General features: G+C 37.7%; 1 protein-coding gene across 2 annotated transcripts in view; it reads left to right on the top strand.

The window, feature by feature from the left end:
- Positions 1–13,241, top strand: part of LOC144000364 (uromodulin-like) — a 100,373-nt gene extending 87,132 nt beyond the window's left edge. For both annotated transcript variants that reach the window (XM_077494159.1, XM_077494158.1), the window contains 5 exons: positions 1,303–1,465; positions 3,672–3,750; positions 7,505–7,525; positions 7,945–7,965; positions 12,247–13,241. In XM_077494159.1, the coding sequence (XP_077350285.1) occupies positions 1,303–1,465; positions 3,672–3,750; positions 7,505–7,525; positions 7,945–7,965; positions 12,247–12,311 (349 nt within the window). In that variant the 3' untranslated portion in view covers positions 12,312–13,241. The remainder of the gene's footprint in view (positions 1–1,302; positions 1,466–3,671; positions 3,751–7,504; positions 7,526–7,944; positions 7,966–12,246) is intronic.
- The last annotated feature ends 2,384 nt before the right edge of the window (positions 13,242–15,625 follow it).

The raw sequence follows: 15,625 nt of genomic DNA, 5'->3' as shown, positions 1-15,625 counted from the left end.
CAACTTGATTTAGTCATGAAATTAGTCGTTTCAGTTTTACGGGAATTTGCTAAAATTGACCTTTTTGTTTTTTGTCTAACTTATTTTTTTCCCTTTTATTGGTTGAACTGGATGGACTTGTGTCCTTTTTCAACCAGACTTATTATGTAACTATGCTATGTTCCCAAAAGTATTGGGACACCTGCCTTTACAAGCACATGAACTTCAGTGGCATTCCAGTCATAGTCCATAGGGTTCAATTGAGTTGGCCCGCCCTTTGCAGCTATAACAGCTTAAACTCTTCTGGGAAGGCCGCCCACAAGGCTTAGGAGTGTTTTTTCAGAATTTGACCATTCTTCCAGAAGCGCATTTGTGACGCCAGCACTGATGGAGGGCAAGAAGGCCTGACTCGTAGTCGCTGCTCGAATTCATCCCAAAGGTGTTCTACCAGTTGAAGCCAATCATGTTCCTCTACCTCAAATGTGCACATCCACACTATATTGCCAAAAGTCTTGGTTGTTATATGAAAGATAAGGGCTAATGTAATACAGAACTCACACATTTAATTTAGTATAGAAACATCATATATTATCGCACAATAGGCAAAGAAAATACTTGTTTAATGTCTGCTGCCAGGTCATGAGCAAAATTGCCTAATTTTAACCGCAATTTTAGCCAAAATTGTCAATTTTTTTGCCAGAATTTTGCCTACCGGAGAAAAGCATTGAAATGATTGTGGGGATGACATTTTTGTGGTTTAAGGCTATTTTAGGGTGTCTTTAAAGACATTTAGGGACTTTCAATTTGAATAAAGCCTAAGCATTTTTTTGTTTTTTTTTTCTAGCCCTTTTACTGTTTTTGCAAATCTGAAAATGGCAAATTAAAAAGAGTGTCAAATATACCCAATAAAGTGGTCAGTGAGTGTATATTGCTATTCAGACTTCAAGTTGACAAAAAAAAAAATAAGAAAAACGAGAAAAAAAAAATAAACTGACAAATAATGAAGTCAAAATATACAAGGAAAGTTCCAAATGATTTTGCACATTGCTGTTTGTGTTTAGTTTTTCTTTCTTTATTTCATTATAAAATGAAGGATCATAAACACTAATATTAATTTAAAAAAAATAACAAAAATTAACATCCTCTAAAAATAGTTTTTCTTTTAATGTATACAACTATGCTTGGTATATCTCTGTACTGCTTGTTCAAAAAAAATATTTTTAAACTAAATCTTTGAAAAAAAAATAAATGGATATTATTCACATTAATATCTTGATATTGTTGAAAATATTCTAATCCTTTGTCTGATGATAATGCTTTTAGATGTCCCAACAAGAATGACCCGACTCTCTCTGTGCTGGAAAATGGAGTGTCCCTTAGAGGTCGCTTTTCCCTTCAAGTGTTCAAATTTCTGGGAGGATTCAGTCAGGTTTATTTACACTGTCAGGTCGGCTTTTGTGACACCTCCACCAATGGCTGCTCAGCTGTGAGTATGGATTGATAACATACAATTCTTTATTTTAAAGTTGGAATTTCAGGAAAACACATTAATTCCAAGTTGAAACTGATAGATGTGAACTGTTTCTCTTGAAAAGGGATTTTGTTAATCTGTTTGGCTAATCTTGTGGTTTAGAATTCCCTGCCACACTGCACAGCCAGAAAGATAACTCTGTTTCCTGCTTCAGCGATACAACTTCCTTTGTTACCATCCTGCTGATTGGACAAGGAGTTACCATAGTGAGGATGATGGTTATTTATCTAATGAACAGGTTAGAGATAGAGGTCTCTAGAAATCTGAACCAGAAATTAAGACTAGCGCCCTCTGGACATGTTTATTTGTTTATTTATTAACTATGGTGAATGTCCCCCAGGGCAGTGCCCCGCTATCCATACCCTTTGTTTGAAAATGTCTTGCCTATAAGCCTTGAAAATGGAAAGATTTGATTTTCAAGACGTGCCTCTTAATGACTACAATGGGTTCACAATAACATTCACAATTTGCATTTAAAATAGAATCCAAGAACATTGACCCTCCACTAGAGGCATCAGATTAAGCTGTGATATTAATAGTCATTACTGAACTTCCTTTTTAGAAAATCCAGAATGATTTGCAATATCCATTTCAAATTTGTAATTATTATTTAATGTTTTAGTACAAGAAGAAGTTTTATAGATTATTAAAAAAATCTATTTTTCAATATATGGTAATTTTTATATGATCATAAAGATAACTTTAACCTAAAGCCTAATGCCGCGTACACACGATCAGACTTTTCAGCAGACTAGGTCTGGCGGACCGGAATCCATCCGAAAATTTGTGTGTGGGCTCCAGCAGACTTTTTTTTCCCCAAAAGTCCAAAGGACCTAAAAATAAAACATGTTTCAAATCTATCCGACGGACTCAAGTACGACGGACTAAAAATCGGGAAAACAGTTCATCTGTGTGCTAGTCAAACGGACCAGATACGACGCAAGGGCAGCTATTGGCTTCTGGCTATTGAACTTCTTTGTTTAGTCCCATTTACGTCATCACGTTCAAAACTAACGGACTTTAGAATAGACTTAGTCCGGTCATGTGTGGCCAAGTCCGTTCATTCAGAAAGTCCGTCTGACCTCCGCCGAAAGTCCGTCAGGAAGACCGTCGGACCTAGTCCGTTGAAAAGTCCGGTCGTGTGTACGTGGCATTAGAGGTTTCTATGAACACAATCAGGGGAAGTCATAAAGTGTCCAAGGCACTTCTTAGCCCTTGTACACACGGTTGGAGAATCCGTCGGAATGTGTCCTATCGGACCGTTTTGTCGGATAATCTGACTGTGTGTGGTATGCATCTGACTGATTCCGTCTGAATATCCGTCGGACCCAATTTTCCAACTTGTTGGAAATATTTTCCGACCAACTGGTTCGATCGGACATACTCCGATCATGTGTAGAGAATTTTGATCGGACCAAGTGCCACGCATGCTCAGATCAAATTCCTACATCAAAGCTATTGGCTACTAGCCTGAACATAGTCCCATCGTAACGAAATTAGGTCATCACGTTCTGAATGATCGGATTTTTCGACAACTTAGTCCGACCGTGTGTATGCAACAGTTTCGGACACAATCCGTCGGACAAAATCCGTCGGACAAAATCCTACGGATTTGGTTGTCGAAATGTCCGACCCGTGTGTACAAGGACTTAGAATTCTGATGTGCCTCCACATGACATGTAGGTGTACAGCAACAAAGAACTTTGTATTTTGAGGTGATGGAGCCTGATGGGGATTCGCAAATACTAGTTATCCATTAGATCTGCTCCACTTGTGATTGACAGCAGGCAGTGGGTGGATCCTTAGCCCATTGACAGCCTGCTATTGGCTACAGAATTCATCCACTCTCTGCTGTCAATTACAAGGAGAGAACGGACCTGATGGAGAACTCGTGTCTCAGCTTCCCTATTGTGTTCCACCCACTATAACATCATTGGTAGCCAGGAGAATGCTGGCTGAGGACATTTTGTGAAATTACCTTTAACATTAAAACTTTTTTTCATAAAGTTGGAAAAACTATTTATAATCATAAAAAACAGAAAAGTTTGACTTCATTTAGAACAGTAAACTGTTTTCTATGTACAGTCGATAGTAATATGAATCTAAACATCTCTATTATTGTTTCTGGTTAATAATTGAATGGCCCATTTTCTGATTTTAGGGTTGTCCTGCTATGAGATCTGCTTCCATTGACAATATTAATGTGACAAATATAACTATTGGACCCATATACCAGAAAGGTAAGACCTATTTTTTATAAGGATTTGTTTTTGGAAATATCTGATGTATCCCAGACATTTGACGTTGTATATGTAGTTCCCAAAACAATGCTTATCAAAAGGGGGTTTTATTTGTACAGTACGGGACACGGGGTCTTCAGTCATTGCACTGGGTATTGTGCATTTACCTTCAGGTGATTGGATACTGGTAAAAAAAGAGACAGGGACATCCTTCTATATAAAACCTCCCACTCCCAGATAGCCAAAGTTTTTCACTAGTGTTGGTTTGGAGAAACTTCCTTTTCCGATGGAGCTTTTCTCATCCTGATCATTCTTCTGATAGTATTTATTGCTGCACCATAGCCACTGCAACTACTTTTGCAGCAAGGGTGGTTACATTTTCTTTGTTGTTCAGCAGCTCCTGTCTCAAGGAGTTATTACCCCTGTACTAAAAGAAGAAAATTTACAGAGATTCTGCACAGACCTCTTTACAGTTGGCAAACCAAATGGAGGAATTTGTTCCAATCTGGATCTAAAGACTCTCAATGCGTTCAGAAGGTCCACATGGAGACTGCCAGGCCAGTAATTGCCTCCTTCTTCTGGGAGACTTTTTGCTTCAGTAGGCATTCAGGCAGCCTACTTACACCTTCCTATCTATCCTCCCCATCAATGTTATCTGATTTTTGCAGTGGGCGATCAGCGTTACCAATTTATCACTCTACACTTTTACCTGTCCTTGGTTTTCACAAAGGTGCTTGCCACAGTCTTAGCTCTGCCCTGTGTTCAGGGAATTCATGTGGTGGCTTATCTATATGATCTCTTGTTAAAGAATCTGTCTTCCGTATTCCTGTCAGCTAACATCCAGTGGACAATGGAGATTCTGCAAAGCCTTGCCTCGATCCTCAGTCTATGAAAGTCATTGCTGGAATCTCTTCACAAACGTTAGCCTGATGTTAGACATGGCCCAGTCCAGGACCTTCCTGCCCTGGGATAAACGTCTGTCTTGCTTTGTGCCTGCATGATTTTCCTGGATTTAAAGGTTGCCCCTTTGAGGCAGTGCCATATGTCTACTTTCGCCCAGACTATTGCAACTCACCATTTCATCAGCATGGAACAAAGGGGGACTAACCCTATGCATCTGACCCCAAGCCCACACTCTCCCTTTAGTTTGGGGTTTCCAACCCAATGCCGGAGTCACTTCTACAGTAGGCTTTTATGTTACATCCACATAAAAGTTCATAAAACATCCACTGAGCTGGAGGACCTGACTTGTGTACTATGGACCCGTGGTGGCTGGTTGAATTTTCTTTTGGGGGGTGGCAAACAACCACATCCCAGGAGGCCAACACTACCACTCCCCCGGGTGGCCGTCAGTCCTTTACTTACCCAATCTAGGGATTTAGGTTGTGGGCAGTGATGTCCTCTCCTTTTTTACGGGGTGCAGGCAGTGGCTCCGGTGTCTGCTCCTCCAGCAGTTTCCTCCACCGTGTGCCTCCTCTCTCTTCCGCCCAAGTGCTAGGCATCCAATAGGATTGCCTGACGCTTTGACCAATTGGGAAACAGGTCTCACATCCTGATGAGTAATTAATGATACCGCACTGTGGACTCTGACATGAGTGATTAAAGTGAACTTGAGTAAAGTGCAAATGCAAAAAAGTAGCAGTGTGAATCTCAAAAACGGATGAACAAGGTCTATAATAAAGCGCAAATCCAAATGACCTAACTGGAAATCTTGAAAAGTGACATATAATGCATGAAACATACACAGGTGGGTTGGTGCTAAAGTGCAAAGTTCAGATGATGCCGTGTGAGACACTGCATAGCAGGGAGAAAAGCAAAACTTAGCACATGGTGATATTGCAAAACATTAAAATGAATATAAATCAAACAAAAAATCCAATGAGCCACCACTGGGCTCAAATACACAAGTGTAGACCAGTCCCAAAGAATATAACATACTATTTCAGCTCCTGTGCAAGATAAAGTAAAAGTCCAAAACTGATGATTGTGTGATATTCCCTTCACCGTGAACCGTGAAACAAAGCTGGCCGATGTCTGGCCAATCCGCTGTAGAGGCACCTAAATGTGCACTAGCCCCTCACCTTACTGCTGTAAGGTTACAGCATGAACTGGATCTGATTCCACAAACAGGGGTCTTCAGAGGGTCCCTATATGGATGGATGCAGCAATGGATTCTTAGAGTGGGTGGGTACAGCCTCCTCTCCAGTTAGCTCGATCAGGGTGATAAAGGTGAAAGAAAGATCCCAAATAGCACAATACCGCTTAAAACTTAGGTTTATTAAACGTGCACAGAGTTGGTACACTCACTTGGATTTAAAAAAATCTCAGGTAGCACTCCACGAGCTTATACGTTTGCGTCACTTACGGTTTCCACCTATTGCTCTAATACCAACGCGTAACGTTACATCACATGACTTCATCAGGGTATCAGATCATAGAAAGGAAATATATTATCCTCTTATATTGTAATGAAGGATGATGGGCACTCCGTAGTACAGTAACACAGGCACAGTGGAAGATAACTGTGCCGGATACAGTGCAGAGACAGAGCCTGAGCTGACAAGCTGATTAACCGCTTGTTATACCGCTGTGAGCAGAGACTCGGTACACAATCCCACCATTGGGAATGGGCGGGGCTACAGCAAGAAACCTTCTATGTGTTATGCTCTGCTGTATCTGCCGGTCAGTTCAGGCTCCGTATTTACATTGCATCCAACGCTGTTCTCTCCCACTGTGCCTGTGTCACTGTACGACAGAGTGCTGATCGTTATTTGTTACAATGTGGATGTTATGTTTCCTTTCTATTACAGTTGCTAGATACGGACATTTTCCCGCGTCATCTTTTATGCTCTGAGTCTGCTGAGCCTTACTTTTGGATGTCCCAACATAATGACCAAAGATTCTGTGTCCTGTTCTGTACGACTAACACAATGACATGTTTGACTTACCAGTAAAATCCATTCATGGGAGTACCGAAAGGGACACGTACCCCCCCCTCTTCTGAACTCCCCTTTTTCTTTGTTACAAAACTGAAAAACTATTCTTGAGTGGGAGGAGCTAAAAAGGACGAAGTCTCTGAAAACATCCCTTTTTTATCCAATCACATAAAAGTAGAGGCATAATAGCCAATGTAATAAATAATTATTCTGTGTCTCAAAATGCACTCCAAGAAAAAGACTTTACCAGTATGTCAAAAATATAATTTTCCCTCCTCGTATAATTACTGTATTAGACGCAGAATATTCAGGCATTTTTCTCACATCACAACCCACATATTTTATTTGCACTATTTCTACATGACAAATCTTTTATATTTATCAATGGCAATCAACGGACTAAAACAATGGCTACAATTTTAAAATGATTTTTTTTTTTTTTTTTTTTTTTTTATCAAAACTTTTTTTATTAAAACAAGCTCACATAGAAAGTACACAAACTTTTCAAGGTACAGTCTTCTGAATATAGAATTTTAAAACATCTTGTTGATGTAGAAGTAATGACATGCTGTTCTGTTTTTTTTTTTTCATATCTATTCCTTTATTTGTAACAAATTGGATGTGACACCTACAGTCGGCATCATTTCAGTAGCGGGTACAATCTGATAAACTAGAAGTAATTCATAAAAAAAGAACAATAACGCTTTATAATTCTAAAAATCAAAAATTAAGTTAATAATTAAGTTAATAACAAAAATAATAAAAATTTAATTGTAAAAATGATGTTAATAATAGTTGTATTTTTATTTCACTTTCAGCTGATGTGTCGTCTGTTGGAGGTGAGCTTGTTTTTTTTTTTTTTATATAATTATCTGTAATTGAATTTTATGGTGCATCACACATGAACAAAGTATACAATAGAATTATGTAGACATTTTCTGATTGGTTGGTGGTAAACCTACATGTCTTAAAGCTTAAGGAGTTAGTTTCATCCATGTGGAGAGTAGCTGCTCTCATTTTCGGCACCCAGATAGAAAAAGGGGAGATTTTAGAAACATAAAAATTTCCCCCCAGGATGATTGTTTAATAGAAATAAATGCAAATGTGTGTTAATATTTGTACTTACCGTCATAGAAGCTTTGGGAGCCAATCAAGGCTCCACCGTATATATATATATATATATATTACAGAACAAAGATGATGAATAACGTAGTTTTGCTATAAAATAAATCAATTTTTATTTGTATTTCATTTCCAGCTAATCTGTCTTCTGGTGGAGGTAAGAGAGGAAATTAAATATTGTAATGAATTGTATTTAGTCAAAGTGGATACAAACTTGGCTGACTGGTGGAGTAACTAATTGGGATTAAAAATGACTAAATAATTGGGCTGAGTCCCTATTCCGGGGATGATGTGTTCCTTTCAAACTTTCTTTTAAATTAGGTGGAATTTCAGAAATGTGGAGGTTGTTTTCTCTGTATAGAGGGATCAGGGTTATTCATTCTATGGGAAAACCTAAGTGTCTTAGAATAAGTCTAATATTAACTCTGCGCCCGTGGAAAATACAATTTTCTGGTTGGTAAGTACAGTTGCTAATAAGGAAGGTAGAGATACTATACAGATATTTAGGAGGTCCAGTACTGAATGTTCTAAACAACTATGATCAAAATAAAATACAATAACTCTAAATTCACACCGGTGAAAAATTATTCATTGAGTAACAAATGTGCTCACAGTATTAATAAAATACACAAATCCTCCTCATTACCTTCTTAGAAAATATTCTCCTCAGAACTTTCATGTGCAAATGTGCTACCAATAGAGATGTGCGCAATGAAAAAAAATTCTCTAGTTTCGGATTCATTTTTTAAGTTCGTCATTTCGTTTTGTCAAAAACATTATGATTTGTTTTTGGACTTTTTTGTATATTCAGATTCTTTTCAAATATTTTGATTTGTTTAATATTTTCTGAGTTTGTTTTATATATTTAGATTCATTTTGTATATTCGGATTTGTTTTGTATATTTAAATTCAGATCACCCAACCCACAAAGGGAAATGAAATTAACTGATTTCTACAATATTCAAAGAAACAAATAGAAAAATAATGTAAAATAATTCCGGATTAATTTGTTATGTTCATTTGTTTTAAAGAGAAATGGAAGGAGCTGATTGGATGAGATCTGAAAGAATGAATGGAACAAAATGTATTTCAGATTCATTTATTAGGTTATGATTCTGATGGATCCACCACCATCCAACATCCATGTGTTTCCATTTCATATGTAGAGCATTTTTTATTATTATGAAAAATGTTAATGCAAAATAAAAATTAGATGGAACCGAAAAAACAAATTGAGCAAAATTATTTTCGGATTTATTTTTTTATGTTGTTATTTTTTTATTGGAAGCTTCAAACATTAACAAAAGGCCCAAACTATTGCATCATGTCATCCAAATGAAACACATTAATGAATTGGTTCATTATAATTCATTTTGGATTTGTTGGAATTCATTACTATTGTGAGTTGGAGATTCTTCTACTTTGGAATCTCTGAGTAATAATAATTGAATAATGATTTTTTCAGAATTTTGATTTGTAATGAAAGGAATTACACATATCTATCTACCACCTAAATAGTTTATTAGTTTGCACTTTTTATGTGATTGCACATATGTACATAAACCTTTTGGGACGCATAGTCTATAAGAAGGTAATGAGGATTTGTGTATTTATTTATACTATGAGCACAAGGTATCAATGTTAAAAGAAAAAAGATGGGATTGCGCTATGGAATAATGATGGGTAAGATCTGCCTCTACTTCATACGCCCCTCCCCCCCAGTTGGGTGGGGCTTATTGAAGTATGAAAAGAAGATTGGGTAGCATTGGCGATATACCTTTAAATCAAATCAAATCAAATCATATGTTTAACACAAAAACATCTGAAATTCTTTGTGCTGTGATATCACTACTTTGTGATGTGCTTAAAGGGTATTTCCATGTGCTATTGAAATATTAATGTACATGGCCTAATGAAGGCCCCGTGTCTGTGTACTACTTTAAACTTTAAGTGCCACTTCCTCCTATGTGTTTAGCCTATGTATGAGAAAAAATATATATATACCGGTGTATATATATATATATATATATATATATATATATATATATATATATATATATATATATATATATATATATATATATATATATATATATATATATATATATATATATATATATATAAATATATATGTATATATATATATATATATATATATATATATATATATATATATTGATGGGTGTAAAAATTCCCTAATATTACGTATCATTAATCAACATTTTTGTATCCAATACCAAACCACCAGGTGATTACGCTATAATACATAAAAAACATGAAAAATATAAAAAATATATTTAAATTAACAAGTGAATTATGATGTGCAAAAAGTCCAAATCCTCCAATGTTCTTTCCTATTGGTATGAAGATATAAACAAGTGATTTATAATGTGCAAACAGTTCACATCCAATATTCTTTCCAAATGGTGACTTGTGCAGACTGCCAGAACAAATTCCCGGTGCGCTTTGGTGAAATCAAATTATATTGCGCTCACCAGATCCTTACCCCTACTGGGGTAAAGTCGCCTCCACAGTGTCAGCCCCTGTGCCGCTCTCTGGCGCTTCCCCGGGAATCTGGTTTGTTATCCACTGGTAAAGGTCTCATTCATATATTCCATGAAAGAAAAGGAAATCTATGGTGTAGTATGTCTTTATAGTTCGTTTATTGAAAAAAGGAAAGCTACTCACATATCACAAGTTATGTAATCCCAATGATAAAACTCCCACCGCCGGCAGCTGCGGCTTACTATAGAGAGGTCACGTCCTTATGGCCACGCCCTACCGGTTTTGTCATACAGACATCATCAGGAGTGGCCATATTGGTGCACTTCTCCATTTATATAGGGTGCAGTGTTCCGCGCATGTGCAGAGTTAGCCTGCGCCATCTTTGTAAAGGGAACTGCCCAATGATACGAGTTTGCTCGGTTTCCCGAGCCTGTGTTTACTTCCCCTGTACACCTGCATTTCCAGGAACTTACAGGGCCAATCACCACCTTTTGTTCTAAGGGAATGAATATATGCTGTTTATTGCGCATAATTAGTGGCTATCCCGTGTTGTTAAAGGGGAAAACTTACCCTATGGGCACAATAGATTGAAAGTTTGGAACTCTGCATCCGTATATAATTTTACTTTTAATACTAAATAGTTAGCACCAGTGCCTCTGCAGAGTCACGGGTTTACAATGCTTAATTGTCTTTAATACTTCAGCAATAAAAATGGAAGAAGTGGGGGTCATTTTCCCTAGATCACTCTTTCCCAAAAAGTTTGGATGTTCTTTTAAAATCTGGGCCCTAAATAATGAACTTTAAATCCACTATATACTTTGTGGGATAGGTCAAATGCCATTCAGACATAATAAGATTAATATTTTATTTCATACTCTGCGCTAAAAGTAATTTCTAAGTGCAATATATTTGTGCTGCATACACCGCAAGGGTCAAACTAGTACCCAAAATGTATGGATAATTCAAACAGTGGGTGGTGTTGCGCTCCTAGCAATAGATTTTGTAAAATCAGCATACACAATTATCATTCATGCGGAAAGAGTTAATTCATATAAGATAAATAATCACCAGTTTTAACTCTCGCAATAAAGTGCTAACGTGAAAAAAATAAAAAAATTGTATTATTATTATTATTTTTTTACACACAGTTGTTTTTTTTATCCCTCTGCAAGGAGACAGAGAGACAATGTATCTTTCCTCTCCATTCACAGAGAAAGACTACACAGGGGTGGGCTTTACAGTGACTGATCCATGTGAATGCCAATTGGAGGCTATCACAGCGATCAGGTGACCTGGAATTGGGAGTTCCAGGTCCCAGTGGTTAGTACATGACCTGGAGATCACAGTGAGATCCCGGTCTCTGAGAGAGCCCTATATGGCGCACTCCCAGCACAAAGACAGAAAAGCATATATGCAGCCCCACAGAAAAAAAATCCCAGTCCAGACAGCAATGAGGGTCCTCACTGTGCAATATTTCTCATCCTGATTCTTCCCCCAGGCAAGTACAGGGAACCAGAGACGGGCACTCGCTAGCAAAGCAGTTGTCTCCCTGATAGTTGCTTGTTGGTTGGATGTGTATTGAGGGGGAACCCTCTCTGACATCACAACTAACATTACAGGGCACCTAGGAAGATGGGACAGAGTACTTCTTCTACTTTACCCATCAAGAACTGTAAATATCTTATGGTGCCCATGGGCAATAGAGTTGGGTGGGATGTCCTCATATAATCTTCCTCTCCCAGGCACATTATTCTGTAGTAAAGCTCTTACATTTGAATAGTTGGATTTGGTATACACAGACTGCTGGGGGGAGGTGTCTCTGTACAGTTTCCCGATAATGTCCTACTGGGGAGAATAGTGTACAGATTGGATGACTGTTACATAATGTTTAGGATTTATTTTTTAATGACCATTTATGTTTTTTGTCTTCCAGGCGCTGCTGTACCAACTGCAAAGCTTTTCATCTCCGCCATTGTTTTCCTGTTACTATTGTACTAGTATTGGGCGGCATTCACATCTGAGCAGAGCGACTTTCAGGCGTTTTTAATTGAGGGTTGTTACAAGTGTATTACAAGCGTTTTACAGCTTCAGATGTTTTTGTTTAGCCAATAGGAAGCACTAGCGGGGGAGGAGAGGTGGAGGAGATTAGGGATGGAGAGCTGCTGTTTGAGTAGAAAACAAGGGACAAAATGCTGATAAAACGCTCATGTTGCTCTTGCACTGAATTTTCAGGCGTTCCCATTGAAGTCTATGAGGCCCAATCTGCCAAAAAGAAGCTCATGTACTTTTCTGAGCGGCGGGCGTTTTGCTTCAGGCGACAGAACGCTCAGATGTGAACAGGGGCCATAGAAATGAATGGGATTTGCCTCGGTGAGAATTTTAGAGCTACAAGCAGAAAATCACTCATCAGTGTGAATTGGTATCAGATTTGTAGATCGGTGTAATTATACATGGGGAAGGGTTCTACAAATACTCCAAGCAAAGCGCGATCTTCTACTGCAGACAAAGTCTCGGCAAGATGGTAAATATCGGGAGAACTTCTACAGTCCGAGTTCCCGGCATATCATTTAAATCTTATGAGACTTAAAACATGAAAACATTAATAAATTCGTGAGAAGTCTGCTGACCGGCATAGCAAGGAGAAGGAGAAAAGACAAAAGGCAGGTCAAAAATTTGGAAACATCTACAAGACTAAAAACTTGCCCAAAGTAGGAGGTTTCTCCAAGGTATGATTTATAGCTAGGATCAATAGGAGATATATACAGTATATGGGGTTAAGGGGAATATTTTTGATTACATTTTATGTGAATTTTTTCTATAACGTATTATTAAAACTATCACTAATCACTATTATCTTAGTATAAAAACAAATTTGGAAATGCTTTTCAATAAATATCACAAAGATATAATAAATGGTGTCTAAAAGCATTTGTGTTGGGTTGTCTTTTTTTGACAAAGGTTTACCATGGGATCCTCCCAGATAACTGATATGTATAGTCCACAACTATAATATATACAAGATCAAAAATTAAACAACATGGTACTTTTAAGGTGCCAAAGTAATGATACAGAAGGCAAAGAAGGTATAATTAAAACCATTTTATTTATTTCACAAAAAAAAATGCATACCGTATTTATCGGCATATAACACACACTTTTTTCCCCTTAAAAGCAGGGGAAAATCGTGGGTGTGTGTTATACGCCAATCCCCCGAAATTCTGAGCCTCTGGGCGGCTTTCAGCCGCCATCGGCTCTTCAAGGCGACTTTCGGCCGCCTTCGGCCATTATTGGCGGCTTTCGGCCATCTTCGGCCGTTCTCGGCAACTTTCGGCCGTTCTCGGCAGCTTTCAGCCGCCTTTGGCTCTTCTCAGCAGTTTTCAGCCACCTTTGGCTCTTCTCGGCGGCCGAAAGCTGCCGAGAATGGCTGAAGGCGGCCGAAAGCTGGCGAGAAGAGCCGAAGGCCTGCCGAGAACTACCGCACGCCGCCGAGATACACATCCGGCTCTGTATCGGTGGCGGCATTTTAAAAAAATAAAAAAATAAATAGCAAAATAAATAGAGAAGGCTGCAATGGGGACAACACTGCATAAGGCTGCAATGGGGGACAAGACTGCAATGGGGGACAAGGCTGCATAAGGCTGCAATGGTGGACAAGGCTGCATAAGGCTGCAATGGTGGACAAGGCTGCATAAGGCTGCAATGGTGGACAAGGCTGCATAAGGCTGCAATGGTGGACAAGGCTGCATAAGGCTGCAATGGTGGACAAGGCTGCAGATGACACTGATGGGCATATAAATGTAAGTTTTTTTTTTTCCCCTTAAACTTCCCTCCTAAAAGTTTTTTTTTTTCCTTAAAATTCCCTCCTAAACTTGGGGTGCGTGTTATACGCCAGCGTGTGTTATATGCCGATAAATACGGTAATTTAAAGCAGTATGACCTACTAACATTTAAGTATATAAGGCAATGCAGCATATACACTGGTTTAATTATTTGAATATTCCCAACTGGGCTGACATCAATCAGACTAGAAATCGAAATCGAAAATTGGATATGCTTTTCCTTATTTGAAAATTCAGATGTATCAAGAATTTGTGAATTACTTGAGTGAAACATTGAAACAAATCCAAAATAACAAAACAATTTGGCCAAAATTTGAATTTAAATTTAATTTGAATCAAATTCAAAAATAAATTTGAATACAAGAATATAATAAAATGGAATAGAAATAAAGGAAAAGAATGGAAAATAATACATTATTCAATAATAGAAAATAATAAAATAGAGTGAAACAGAACAGAATAGACTAGAAAATAAAATTAGTGATGGAAATAGAATAGAAAAGATTAGAAAATAATAGAATAAAGCAAAATAGACAATATGGGAAGAGAAGAGAAAAGAAAAGAATAGAATAGAAAATAGAAAATAAAATAATAGAATAGAATAGAAAATAAAAGATTAGAACAGAAAATAAAAGATTCTAAAATAAAAGAATAGAATAGAAAATAAAATAATATAATAGAAAATAAAAGCATAGAAAAGAATAGAAGAGAACAGAATAGAAAAAAAACAATAGCATAGAATACATTTAGAAAAAATATAACCGACTATAATAAACCTCTTCCCAGCTGTGTGATGAAACTCAATAACTGGGTTTCACTGTATAACATTACAGTGGTCAACACACATTTTGGTGCCCCGAATGTTAGACCCGTTCCTGGGTCTATTTCATACCCTGATTGCAAAAATAGCACCAATGTGTCCCTATCAGCTCTAGTTTTTGAAATACACCATAAATGCCATATACCACTCTTCACTCTGGTAACCCGTCAAAAATCAGGATATTTTAATATAGTGCTTTATTTAATCTCCTTGAACTATGAATAAAACACATTCAAAATTAAAAGAAAAGGGAAATACCATAAAAACCTGCCATAGATGGATCGAATCTCAGACAGTTCAGCAGGGACTGGCTGAGATTTGATCCATCTCTAGGCAGGCTGCTTGTACTGAAGTAAATCCATCAATCGACTTCATTACAACCAGCCCTTTCAGATTTTTTACATGCGATTGCTGCCGGCAGCTATAGTCGCAGGTGAGCAGCAGTGACCATTGTGTTCCGCAGGCAGGGAAGGCTCCCCATCGACAGAACACAATATAAAAATTGGACCACATCTAAGCCCTTGTACACACGGGTCGGACATTCCGACAACAAAATCCGTCAGATTTTGTCCGAAACTGGTGTTGCATACACACGGTCGCACAAAGTTGTCGGAAAATCCGATCGTACTTAACATGATGACGTTATTTCATTA

This window comes from Lithobates pipiens, unplaced genomic scaffold, assembly GCF_037356315.1.
Source record: "Lithobates pipiens isolate NorthernLeopardFrog02 unplaced genomic scaffold, aLitPip1_a1.2 Scaffold_22, whole genome shotgun sequence".
NCBI classification, from domain to species: Eukaryota; Metazoa; Chordata; class Amphibia; order Anura; family Ranidae; genus Lithobates; species Lithobates pipiens.
Note: the sequence above shows the minus strand (reverse complement) of the source record. Positions and strands in the feature narration are given on the sequence as shown.